Source organism: Eulemur rufifrons, chromosome 10 (assembly GCF_041146395.1).
Source record: "Eulemur rufifrons isolate Redbay chromosome 10, OSU_ERuf_1, whole genome shotgun sequence".
NCBI lineage: Eukaryota > Metazoa > Chordata > Mammalia > Primates > Lemuridae > Eulemur > Eulemur rufifrons.
In genome coordinates, this window is record NC_090992.1 from 34,885,537 (window position 1) to 34,897,952 (window position 12,416).

The 12,416-nt window shown below is 52.9% G+C and overlaps 1 protein-coding gene across 2 annotated transcripts in view; it reads right to left on the bottom strand.

Annotated features, from left to right (window-relative positions):
* Positions 1-12,416, bottom strand: part of SLC6A11 (solute carrier family 6 member 11) — a 117,073-nt gene that overhangs the window by 52,258 nt on the left and 52,399 nt on the right. For both annotated transcript variants that reach the window (XM_069483977.1, XM_069483975.1), the window contains one exon: positions 11,398-11,532. In XM_069483977.1, coding sequence (XP_069340078.1) covers positions 11,398-11,532 — 135 coding nt within the window. The remainder of the gene's footprint in view (positions 1-11,397; positions 11,533-12,416) is intronic.

The window sequence follows — 12,416 nt, forward strand, 5'->3', positions numbered from 1 at the left end:
GGCATCCACTCATCCATCTGTCCATCTGCCCATCCATCATCCCTCCATCTATCCATCCATCCATCATCCCTCCATCCATCCATCCATCATCCCTCCATCCAGCCATCATCCCTCCATCCATTCATCCATCCATCATCCATCCATCCAGCCATCATCCCTCCATCCATTCATCCATCATCCCTCCATCCCTCCTTCCATCCCTCCATCCATCCTCCATCCATTCATTCATCTTTCCACCCATCAACCATTCATCCAGCCATCATCCAAGCATTCATGCATCCATCTGTCCATACACTCATCCAATATTGACTGGGAGCCTGCCATGCACCAGGCTCTGTATCAGGTGGCTAAGGAGTCCACGTGGACAAGACAGACAAGTTCTTTCCTCACATGGAGCTGACATTCTCAGTGGGGAGACTAACAGTGAATATATCAACAAATAAACAAGAACTTACTTCAGATAGCCATCAGCCCTGCGAATCAAATAAAACAGGGCTACATTAAAGTCATGGATTTAAGAGGGGATGTTTGAGCTCAGACGGTCAGAGGTGACCCAATTTTGGAGTTGAGAACTGCAGGGTGACAGAGAGCCAGCCATGAGAATGACCAAGGGGAGAAGGTCCAGGCAGAAGTCAGGCCCTGTGGTAGGAACAAGCCTGGATTGCCCAAGGCCGTGTGGGACAGGGATGGGAACTAGGCCACGGAGGGCTCCTCAGCCCTTGCCATGGGGCACAGTGTGGATTTGATTCCTAAAGCATGGGAAGCAGCTGGGGGTGGGGAGAGGGAGTCAGACCTCTGCTTCTGGTCCTGGTAGAGTAATTGGGCTGAGACTAACCCTCCTGCCGTAGCAACGATCAAAGCAGACAGAGCCTGGGAGACAGTTTCAGGCAGCAGATACTGTGCAGGGCAAGACTGCTCTCCCTGAGCGATGGGAAATCTCTAAGGCATTCGCCAGCCAGCTGCCTGGAGACAGCTTCCTGACTGTGCTGCAGAGAGCTGGAGTCCCAGCAGAGCAGCAGTGTCACCGAGCTCAGGAGGCAGTGCCAGAGTGGGGGACAGCTGAGACAGCTGGGGTCTATAGCAGGGGCACCTGATGGGGAGCTGTGCTCAGAGGGGGCCCCAGAAATTCACGGGGAGGCCCTCTGTGAGGCTGTGGCTGAAGGCTGGGCTGTAAACACCCAGGGAGAGACCACCCAAGGCTCCCCAGAGAGCGCCGCTACGGGGCTCAGAGTGGACCAGAGACACTGGGGTCCAGTCACTGCTGGGGGAAGAGCAAGGCCAGGGCATGGGGGCCCCACCTGCCAGAGTGGAGAGAGCTGGTCACCTTAGGAGTGTGAACCACAGCAGGGTTTCTTGACCTGGGCACCACAGACTTTTGGGGCCTGACAATTCTTCGTTGTGGGGCTGTGCTGTGCTTGTGGAACATTCAGCAGCATCCCTGGCCTCTACTCACTGGATACCAGTAGCAACCCCCCAAGAATGACGATCAAAAAATGTTTCCAGACATTGCCAAACATCTCCTGGGAGGCAAAATTTCCTCAGCGGAGAACCGCTGCTCTAGACTGAGAACTACTCTACACCTATCCTGAGAAAGCCTGAAGCCAGGCTCCCGCAAGACTTACGGGGGAGACGGAGCTGGGATCAAGTCCTACTGAGTTAAGTCAGAGGGGCTTGGGAAACAGCTTGGGATTCCCACAGACCCGCACTGGGAAAACATACAGTTGAGCCTACACAAGTTTAAGGCGATCACCCAGTGATTAAACTACCTATTTTAAAATACTTTACAGTAACTACTACAAATATTTTCATAGAATTAAAGAAAAATACATTCAAACAACACCACCAGGAGGTTGCAAAATCCAGGACCCCTTTTAAAAAGCTCCCTGGTCTGCTGTGTGAGGAAGAGGAGGCGGGAAGCTCACCTGGGAGGCGATTCTGTTAGCCCAGAGGAGGCCGACTTGCGCCTGGTTGTCCAGGCTGCACTTGACTTAGCATGTTCAGTCCTGGTGGATGCTCTCAAAGTGGGGCACTGGCAGATCAAGGCAGATACGTCAAGAAAGAGCAAGCATACGAATGAATGACTGTTCCCACACTGGGAACCAACTGAGTAGAGAGTTGTCCCAAAGTGTCGCATGAGGGCCCAGCTGGAGGCTGACCAGGTTATCACAGAGGGAATTCCTGCACGGCGTGGAGACGACACCTGCCCAAGGCTAGGATTCTAAGATTCTTGCAAAGTAGTCACATAGGACTGGGATGCTCAAAGACTCCAGAGCCAGGGTCGCCAGCCTAGGCCTGGGCAGAGACAGAGAGGTAGGAAAATCAGATACAGCAGGTTCGGCAGGTGCATCTTTTACTCGGCAGCCAAGCCAGACTCACTGGGGACCACTTGCTAGCTGTGTCACAGCCTCAGAGCCCTCATTTATAAAGCCTTTAAGACAGGTTTTAGAATTCTCATGACCCGTAAGATAGGACATATATAAGGGACCTCAAGGTCCTATGTTAAAGATCATGAGATTTTTATTTACACATAGCACTTAGTCCCTATGTCCAGCACATAATCATTTTCAATACCTGCCTATTTGATGTGAGCAAATTGGATAAATGAAATGACAAGTTTCTAAAGCACAGCACCCGGCACCGAGTCAGCCATCAATCACGGGTAACTAGTACCGGGACTTCTGTGGGTACCCGAGCAGCTCTCTGGCCAGACTGCACATGACAGGTGCTGCTAAAACGGCCGAGAACGAGAAATCACAAAACTTTACCTTGAGCAAAGCTGCGGCTGAAACAATTTAATTTCCTAGAATCTCAGCAATGCGCAGAATCTCCACGGGGCGTACAGGAGTTCTGATCCCATAGGCAGGCAACTCACAAGGAATTTCAAGAAGCCAAGAAAAGAAGAAACATCCACTACTCTTCTTTGAGTGTGTGTGGCGTTAGATCAGAAACGCATCTCTAACGCCTGAGGAATTTACCCTCAGACTGGAAGTGGTGCAGCTGCCAGCTAGTTCCAACTCTAGCACTGCCCTTCATCACTGTTGTCACGGACTTAATTACGTGTCTCTCCCAAGAGACTGTCCTCTCCTTGTCACACACCATGTGCGATGATCTGATTGGACACCCCCAGTGCCTGGAATCGAGTGGAGAACAAACCAGTGCTGGTAGAACAGTGACCCTAACCCAGAGTCAAATGCTCTGGAAAGAAACCGCAGGGGATTTTCAGTCCCAAAGAGTGTCCCTCTCATCAGCGAGGCTTGCAACGTTTTCTGGGACGTATTTAATGTCTCTAAGTTGCTGTCAATTTGGTCGTTTTGGTTTGAAAATCCAGCAAGCAGCAAGTCCGTTTTTCTTTGGGTTCTCGTTTAGCGTCACAGTACACTGCCCCCAGGTGGCAGTGACCGCCCCATCATGTCCCCGAGGGTCGGCAGGTGGGGTTCTGAACCAGGGTCTTGTTTTCCCTGGTTTGTCCTGCTGTGGGGTGGACAGGTGAGGGGATGTGGGCTCTGAGGTGCTGTCCCCGTGCGGGCAGCCTCCATGCCAGCCTCGGGGTGCGGCACCTCGGCCTCCGGCGCCAGGCCCCTGCGTGGAAGAGGTGGCTTCGGGGCCCCGGTGCGCCAGCGCCCTGGGAAAGCAGACCCGCCGTCTGGACCGGTGACAGGCCTTTCTGTTCTTGCCCTGACGACACACACTCGAAACACAATGAGGAGTGAGAGTGGCAGGAATCTGGGGCAGGGACAATGTGACTTCTTGCAAGATCCCCTGAGCTCCCCGAAGACTGACAAGACAGAAAATAAAAATTTGAGGGGAAGCCTGGAGTGGAAGCACGTCACGCTTCAGCGAGAACGCAGGGCTGACAGAGGGGCGAATGGACGTTCGGGAAGTCGCAACAGACCACGGCACGCAAACCGCAGGGCAAAGGCGGCGAGCCCCTGTGCTGCTTCCAGCTCTTGACGAGAAACTTCATCGACCGGATCCACAACAAAGTCACTCGGTTCCAAGTTCAAAGCCTCCCCCTTGGGCTGTGGGGCCCAGACTTGTCCTGCCCCAAGCTAGTGAGGTGTTCCCGGAGCCCTACTAAGTGCCAGGCCCGGGCCGGGCGCCAGAAATGAGAACGAGAAGTGCTTTGGCCTTCACGGGCACACATGCCCCACCACACGCTATGCGGCACACGTTCTCACCCGCAACGAACCGGGGAGAAGCCTGAGCCCAGAGAGGTAAAGGGACAGGCTGGAGGCCGCCCAGCTGGCCAGTGGCAGCAGAGTGACCCACATTTCCTTCCGTAGCTGCCGGATTCCACTAACCAAAAATGCCTTTCTGAAGCGCACACCCGCGATTGCGGCGAATGTCACATCACCGCAGCCAAGAGTAACGCGGGCTCTGCTAGCAACTGATCTTCCTTCCTTCCTTCCTTTACTCATTTGCTCATTCCAAAACTACTTACTGAACGCTACCTGTGTTGCAGCTTCTGCTCCTGGGGCTGGAGATTTAACGGTGGATGTAGCAGATAAACCCTCTGCCCTCGTGGAGTGTACACTCTAGGGGTGGAAAATGGTGATACAAATGGATGGCGTCAGAGACGTTGACAAGTGACACAAAGACAAGAAAGCCAGGGGCGTGGATGAAATGTGCCAGCAATGAGGCGGGGGCGGGGGGGGGGGGGACAATTTTAAATCAGGTGGTCAGGGAGCTCTCACTGGGATTGCACTGGTCGGGTGTGTACCCTGTTAGACTTTCAAAACAATTTTGACAATTATCCCTCTTGACCTGTGAAGAAGGTATTATCCCTACTTCACAGACCAGGACATGAAACGCTCCAGGGCTCCAAAGAGAGTGGCAACAACTTGCTTTGCCATCTGAGCTCCCGGGCTCCCCAGCTGAGCTCTCTTTGCACCCCCTCTGGAGTTTCTGGGCATTACTGACTGGGGAGGGGGAAGAAGGGGTCACTGTGAATGTGCCCACAGCCGCCCAGCTCAGCCCTTAGTCAGCCTTCGTGAACAATCCAGGCTGCCCGGGCCCAGAGGGGACAGGAGGACTCCTCACAGGGAACCAGCCCTTGTCTAAGGCCCCGGGAGTTGAGGTCCAGAGCTTGGCACCAGTCAGATGCCCGTGTCCCTTTAGAAATGTAAATGACACAGCAAATAGGCACGTCTGAGCCCCGTGTAATCCTTAGGGAAGTGGCGCTGGGGGCCAGCGCGGGGTTGATGGAGATGCTGGATGGTGGAGAGACAGCGACGTGGGGAAGAAGAGCCTCTGTGGGCGGGAGGGCGCCCTGGGGACTCTCCTCCCCACCCCGCTGACCTGCACCTGCCCCACCCTCCAGGCCAGGCCCCACAGGCTTGCAGAGAAGGAAGCCCTACTGACAACATGCAGTCCCCACAGCTATCACGGAGCACCAGGGCGGGCTGGCCCTTCAGGATGCAGGAGGGGCAAGGTGACTTTGGGGTTCTGTCTAATGCCGGGTGCATCTGCTGTCAGCCCTCCCCTGACGTCCCACTGGAGCTTCCCGGTAAGTTCCTGGTGAGGTGAGAGCGGGAAACTGACGGAATGAATGCAGTCACTTTAAATCCCCTCCAACGGATAAAAGTCACGAGTCATTCGCAGGCGCTGGCGCTCAATTACCAATACCCACCTGCCACCCCTTCTCAAAAGACCATAAGGACAGATGAGAAACTCTGATCTTGCCCAGCCCCACTTCCCTGTTCATCTAGGGAAGGACACTCAGGTGAGGAGCGGTGAGACTCTGCCCTCTCCCACCAGGCTGGGGGCTCCTTGAGGACAAGAGGGTCTTATTCATTCTACATACTGAGTACCTGGCACGTGCAGGCAGGCAATAAATATTAGTGGAATAAAGAAGGAACAGCTTTGCTGGGTTCTGGTGACAGATCAGTAACACATGACTGTCATAATCCCTGCCCTCCTGGAGCCCAGACTAGGAGGGACTCCCTGTCAAGTGCTTGTTTCACCCCCTGCTGGGGCCTCAGTCTACCTGAGCCCACCCCCAGCCCCCAGGGACTGGATGGAGCAGCCCTGGGGACCAATGAAGCTCAGAGGCTGGAGACCTGAATGTGTCCGGAAGCCCACGCTAAGGCCCTGCCCTCTGGCCCTCCACGGGCTCTCTTCCCCTCTAATCATCTCTCCTTCCTCTTTCTACCCACAGGAGAGATTCTGGTGTTACAGAACCACCTCTTTAGCTTCCTATAGCTGCAGGAGGCCTGAACACTGCAACTTCTAGATTACACCAAAGAAACAAGGGTGCCCACACTCCCAGGCTCGCCAAACAACCAGGTGCAGTGACACTCTCTGGGAACTTTTCTTTGTGGTGCAATTTGAAGTGCAAATGGGAAACCAAATCAGGATCATTTTTAAGAAAAAAAAATGATCTGGACTTGCTAAAAGTAAAACACTACTAAGAAATACAAGACCGAACCTTTCACTGACCTCCTGGTAAAAGACTTCCAGACGACTGGTCTCCTAGCGCACTCTCTCCAACTCCGAGAGCTGGGCCTCAGTTGTCTCCAGGGCAACCAATTGGCTACCCGAAGCCCTAACCCTACCCCAGGACGGGACGTTTTTCTAGCTCCGCAGCTCTGTGCCCCAGATGTTAGCCAACTGCCTCCAGCTGCACTATTTTTGCCACGTCCAGTTTGTTCTAATATTTACTTAATATATGCCTTTAGAGTAGCTTCACTTTAAAAAAACATATATGATATATACGAGCATATGTATATATGTACAGGTTGAGTATCCCTAATCCAAAAATTCGAAATCTAAAATGCTCCAATGAGCATTTTCTTTGAGTGTCATGTCAGAACTCAAAAAGTTTCTGATTTTAGAGCATTTTGGATATTAGGATTAGGGATACTAAACATGTATATATATACGTGTGTGTGTGTGTGTGTGTGTGTGTATGAGAATATACACACAGCCTCATTCTAGCAATAATAAAAACTAAGCCATGGTTTTGACATGATTTATGCCCTGTTTTTCCCTAACGCACACTAAAATAAACACATAATTAAAAAGAAAAAAAAGTTCCTCCAGGACTGGGTCATCACACTTGATCTTCAAGGCCATCTGCTGGGGCAGGCAGGCGTGACCTGTGACCTTCATTCTAGGGAAGAAGGGACGTGGCCCCAGAGAGGTGAGGAGGCTTACTCGGGGCCACCCCCCAGTAGCAGGAGAGCAGGAATGAAAATCAGGGCTTTCCAGCTTCTTCCCACGGTGAAGTGTCCCAAATGGGGACAGTTGGAATTGGACCCTGTTGGGCTTCTTCCTGCAACACACCCCCTGCGCCCCCACTTCCCCCAAACACCAACTTACATGGAGTTTTGTTTTCCTTTCCCTCTCGGATTCACTATCCTTCACTCTGCCCCAGAGAATCAGCAGTTGCTTTGTGGGGACAAACACACACACACAAACACACACACACACACACACACACGCACACGCACTTTCCTGGCCAGCACTGACAGAATCAAAACGACATTACAGTTCACAGATCTGGAGGTTATTTTCTTTTTGTTAAAGAAACAGAACATTTTCTTCAAAAATCAAAATAGATCTGGTTCTCATAGACAGTCAACACCGAGCACCTACTATGTGCCAGGCACTGAGCTAGTCAGGGACACGGGACACATGGTGAGCAAGGCAGACCCAGACCTTGCCCCAAGCTGCCTCCTTAGCCAGGCCCCCAGTGGCCACCGTGTGAAAACCGTAGCCCTCTCCCCTCCAGCCTCCCTTGCCACTGCCGTCCTTTGTCTCCACGGTACTGGTCACCATCTAATGGATTCTATAGTCTACTTTTAAATTTTTTATTGCCTTTCTCCCTGACTACACTATAAACTCCACAGGGCAGAGATCACTCTTGTGTGACTGCTATGTCCTCAATACCTACAATCATCTCTGATGCAAAGCAGGAACTCAGAAAGTATCCGTCGGACAGACAGACATTGACAAAATCAGAATCATACATATAACACACATATGTATAATTATGTAAACATTTCTCTATAAACATGCTAAGTGCTTTGGAAAACACACATGGGGTACTGGGGCGGTGCGTGGCGGCAGATGGGAAAGGTCTGCCTGAGGAAGTGACGTTTACGCTGAGTCCCAAAGGGCGAGTGGACGTTAGTCAGCAGAGGTGGGGGGTGAGGGTCTGGGGGAGAAAGAGAGAGTTCCCCACAGAGCAACGGCATGTGCGAGGCCCTGGGGCAGAGAGGACATGTCTATCTGAGAGCCAGAAAGGAGGCCGATATCTGGAACGAACTGAAATGGGGGGAGAGAGGTAGGGGTACAGCAAGGCAGCTCACAGAGGCCCATGGGGACCCCACCATCTGGGACTCCAAAACGGATTCAAGCAAGGAGGCGACCATCAGATTTGCCTTTCCAGAGGCTCCCTCTGCCGCTGGGTGGGGAGTGGCCTGGAGGACCGTTCCGGGAAGACCTGTCAGGGGGCCACTGCAGCTGTCGGGAGGGAGACGGCGGTGCGGGAGCCAGGCGAGCGGCAGCAGAGGTGGGCAGCGACGCGGACGGAGCGGGGGCGGGTGGGGCACAGCCTGCAGCCGCTGCTCACGTGGCCCTGGGGGTGCTCCAGGGCAGGGCTCAGTAAGCTTTTCTAGAAAGGGCCAAACAGTAAGTTTTTGAGGTTTTGCAGGTCTGCAGGAAAGAATTAACAGCGTGTTGGGTTGCTCTGCAGCAGGGCTCACTTGTGGGGCTGGCTCTTGACTGGTGTCTGGGAACTTGGCTTTTCAGATATTCCCCATGGCACTAAGGGATACGGTTGTTTTGTGTGCCCAGGACATTGGATTCCACGCAGGCTGCCTGCCTAGACCATTTGTACAATGATGTGATTTACGGGCAACGGCTGCTTTTCCTCCGAGAGCCTGGAATTTCAAGGGCCATGGCTGGTCACGCAGGCAGAGAGCACCTGTGCGGTCAGTGAAACACCGCATTGAAAACCCGGGCCCTGAGCCACAGGAAGGCCTCTCCGGGCTGAACCGGTGCGCACGTGCTGCCGCGTGTCAACGCTGGAGGAAGGTGCGCGTCCTGCGTGTCCCCTCCCGGCAGGAGGGGAGAACGTGAGCAGCCTGTGTGTGGATTTCCTGCGGACCCTGGCTGGCTCATGGGGCTTTTTCTCTTGCTGGTGAAGCAAATAGACCGTCCCCGTGAGCGTGACTGCCCCTGAGTCCTTCCAGTGAGTCACCGAACGTGCGGTGGTCTCAGGAGCCCCAACACAGCGGTTCATACGGTTTCCGTCTCAGCTACTCAGCTCCGCCTTTGCAGCACTAAAGCAGCCACACACGACGTGTAACCACATAACGTGGCTATGTTCCAATGACACTTTATTTATAAGAACAAGCAGAGGGCTGGATGCGGCCTGAAGGTGGCAGTTTGCCAACCCAAGCTCATGGAAAACCCAGGGCTCTCCACATCCACTTTGAAAACCACTGACTGAATTCAACCCGTTCATGTCATCAGTGGAGAAACTGAGGCCCAGACGGGAGAGGAGAGAAGGAAGTTGCTCACGGTCACTCAGGGTCAGGGGAGAACCAGGGAAGTCCCCGTCCCAGCAACAGCCCAATGTGCTCTCCACTAAGCCACTAAGTGGCTGCTCCGTGGACCAGCCCTGCAGCTGAGCACTGGCCTGGTAGCCAGGGCCTGAAAGGGAGGAGACGGTAGGAAACGGGGATGACTGGGGCGGAAGATCCGAATGGTGAACTGTCTGGCCTCACCTCGGGGTGTGCGTGTGTGTGTGTGTGTGTGTGTGTGTATTTGTAGGGCTCTGAGGTCGTAGGTGCCAACCAGATTTTCCCAAACGTTTTCCATCATCAGAATCTCCTCTGAAACTTCCTGATGATACTTACGCCAGGGGCCATCTCAGTCCCACTGAAACTGACCCTCCAGGAGGGGGACCTGGCATCTGCATTTGTGACAAGTTCCAAGGTATTCTGATGGTCAGCCAGGTCTGGAAACCCTGGGCGACGCTCAGGACCTCCTGACTGACTACCTTGAGCAGAGGAGAGGACGGGAAATCTGTCCTGGAACAGGCAGCATGTGTGGGCCTCACAAAAATACACACACCAGTGACTTAGCGAACACGTTTTCCAAAACTGCTTCCTCAACGGAGCCTTTGCCATCAGGGGCCAGAGCAGGCAAGGCCAGCAGAAGCTAATTTGCTTCTTCCCAGGGATTCTGCCCGCAACTCAGGACGCAGTGTAGGCGCCGGGGGTGCCCTAGGCCTCCGAGCCCTGCGAGGCGTGGCAAACCGAGACAAAATGAGCACTTTGCACTCCACCATCTGCTCCCTTCGCTGCGGTGAGGGGCACCTGAGCCGCACTGACCATCCCGCCGCCAACACTGCCCCCAGGCTCCCCTCACAGGGTGACTGGAAGGCACAGACTGCAGACGTGAGATTTCTCGCCAGCTTCAGGTTCTATCTGAAAAATGTAATTCCACGTGTTCTGTGTTGTTTTAATAGAAAAATGGGTGCGTCCTTGCCCACTCACATATCTTTAAGCACATTATTTCGCACACTGGAATTACCTGGGGACTTTTAAAAGATACTGACGCCTGGGACCCACCCCCCAGACAGCGTACTGTAATTGGCCTGGGCTGTGCTCTGGGAACTGGGATTTTCAAAAGCACTCCAGGAGGCTTTAACACCCAGTGGAGGTTGAAAACCGCTTTGTTGGTGAGATGCTCTGCTTTCACCTCTTGTTTAATTTGTAGCCACTTAGAGAGGCTTAGGCATAAACAGCCAGGACTTACTACTCAGAGCAACCAGTGCCTGACCAAAGACAACCGACAGGCTAGCCAGCTTCTCCAATTCCTTCCCTTCTGTGAGCGACCTCGACAAAGCAAATTACTCACCCACGGAGACCCAGTTTCTCTCATTGGGATGTTCTACTGCAGAGAGCTTCGATTTGGGGAGGGATTTTTTTTTTTTTTAAATTTTCACTAACTTCCAAGTGAAATTTAGTATTTGCTTCAGTTATGAATGTAGGCAACGAACCACAGTACCGTCAGCAGTAGAAACTCCAGACGTTTTCGTATCACAGTAGAGCTATCTCAGAGCATCCTGCATGCTCATTGCTGCTTTGAAACTGTGGACGTTACCAGGTCTGCTGCCGGACCTGTCTACTTAAGGTGCTGAGAAAAATAGAGCATATGTGACCATGTCACAAATCCGCCTTCTTAAATGTTTTGGTAACTGTACTTCAAAATATTTGATTTCCTACACATTTAATTTATGCATTTAAAATTGTCCTGAGAAGGAGTGCACAGGCTTCCACCTGTTCAACCGGCCAGTGAGCCTTGGTGGCCGGTGGCAGGGGCCCTGCAGAGGGCTCCCTGGTGGGGGCGGGTGACACTGTGCATCGAGGAAGCAACTCTTACCTGCGGGTCGGAGAGCCGGGAGAGGTCGGGGTACAGGTAGAACTTGATGCCCTCGGAGGCCCCAGGCAACGTGACCCCTCGTATGAGGAGGATCAGAAGCATGATGTAGGGGAATGTGGCGGTGACGTACACAACCTGTCCAGGAGAGGAGAGGAAAGAATCAAGAAGGGGTGACAATGACTGGCTTATTCCACCTGGCACAGCGTCCTCCGGATCCGTCCGCGCTGCCGCATCCTGCAAAGTCCCTTCTTTTTCAGGGCTGACTAGTACTCCACGGAATGCACGGACCACGCTTGCGTCGTCCACTCATCTGCAGAAGCCAGTCACGGAAATAACGCATGATTCCATTTATGTGAGGCACCTAAAATAGTCGAGTTCATAGAATCAAAGACTGGAATGGTGGTTGTGGGGAGCTGAGGGAGGGAAAATGGGGAGTCGCTCAGCAAGGGGCACAAAGTGTCAGACAAGCGAGATGTGCTTGACCTGCGGGACAGCGCTGTGCCTGGAGTCAGCGACAGTGTGCTGCACACTTGAACATTCGCTGAGAGGGTAGGTCGCATGCCAAGGGTTCTTACCATAACACAGCAAAACGGAGATAGAATAGGAAGAAAGGGGATAGGGTAGGCCACGTGGCAAGCCCAGGGAGGAAGGGCTTCCCAGTGCAGCCTCCAGCCTCATCCTCACCACCGTCCCCTCGGGCTGGGGCTTCAGACCAGTGTCCTTTGGATGCCTGCGATGTGCTTGGTAGCAGCGCTTGTTCAACACCTTGGACCACAACCCATGGAAGGAAACGTATCACAATCCAGTACACACAGAGCTGAAAAGGGAACTTTGTAAAGTAACACTCAGTGTGTAACGCACGCTAACATTTTCTACCACACTCTGTTTTGGTGTTTTTTATGAAAGCTGGTCATGATCTTCTAAATCCATTTCAGAATTCACTAATAGGCCAAGGCTCACATTTTTGAAAACCACTGCTCTTAATGAAATTCAAGTCTTCACAGCCAAAGATAGGATAG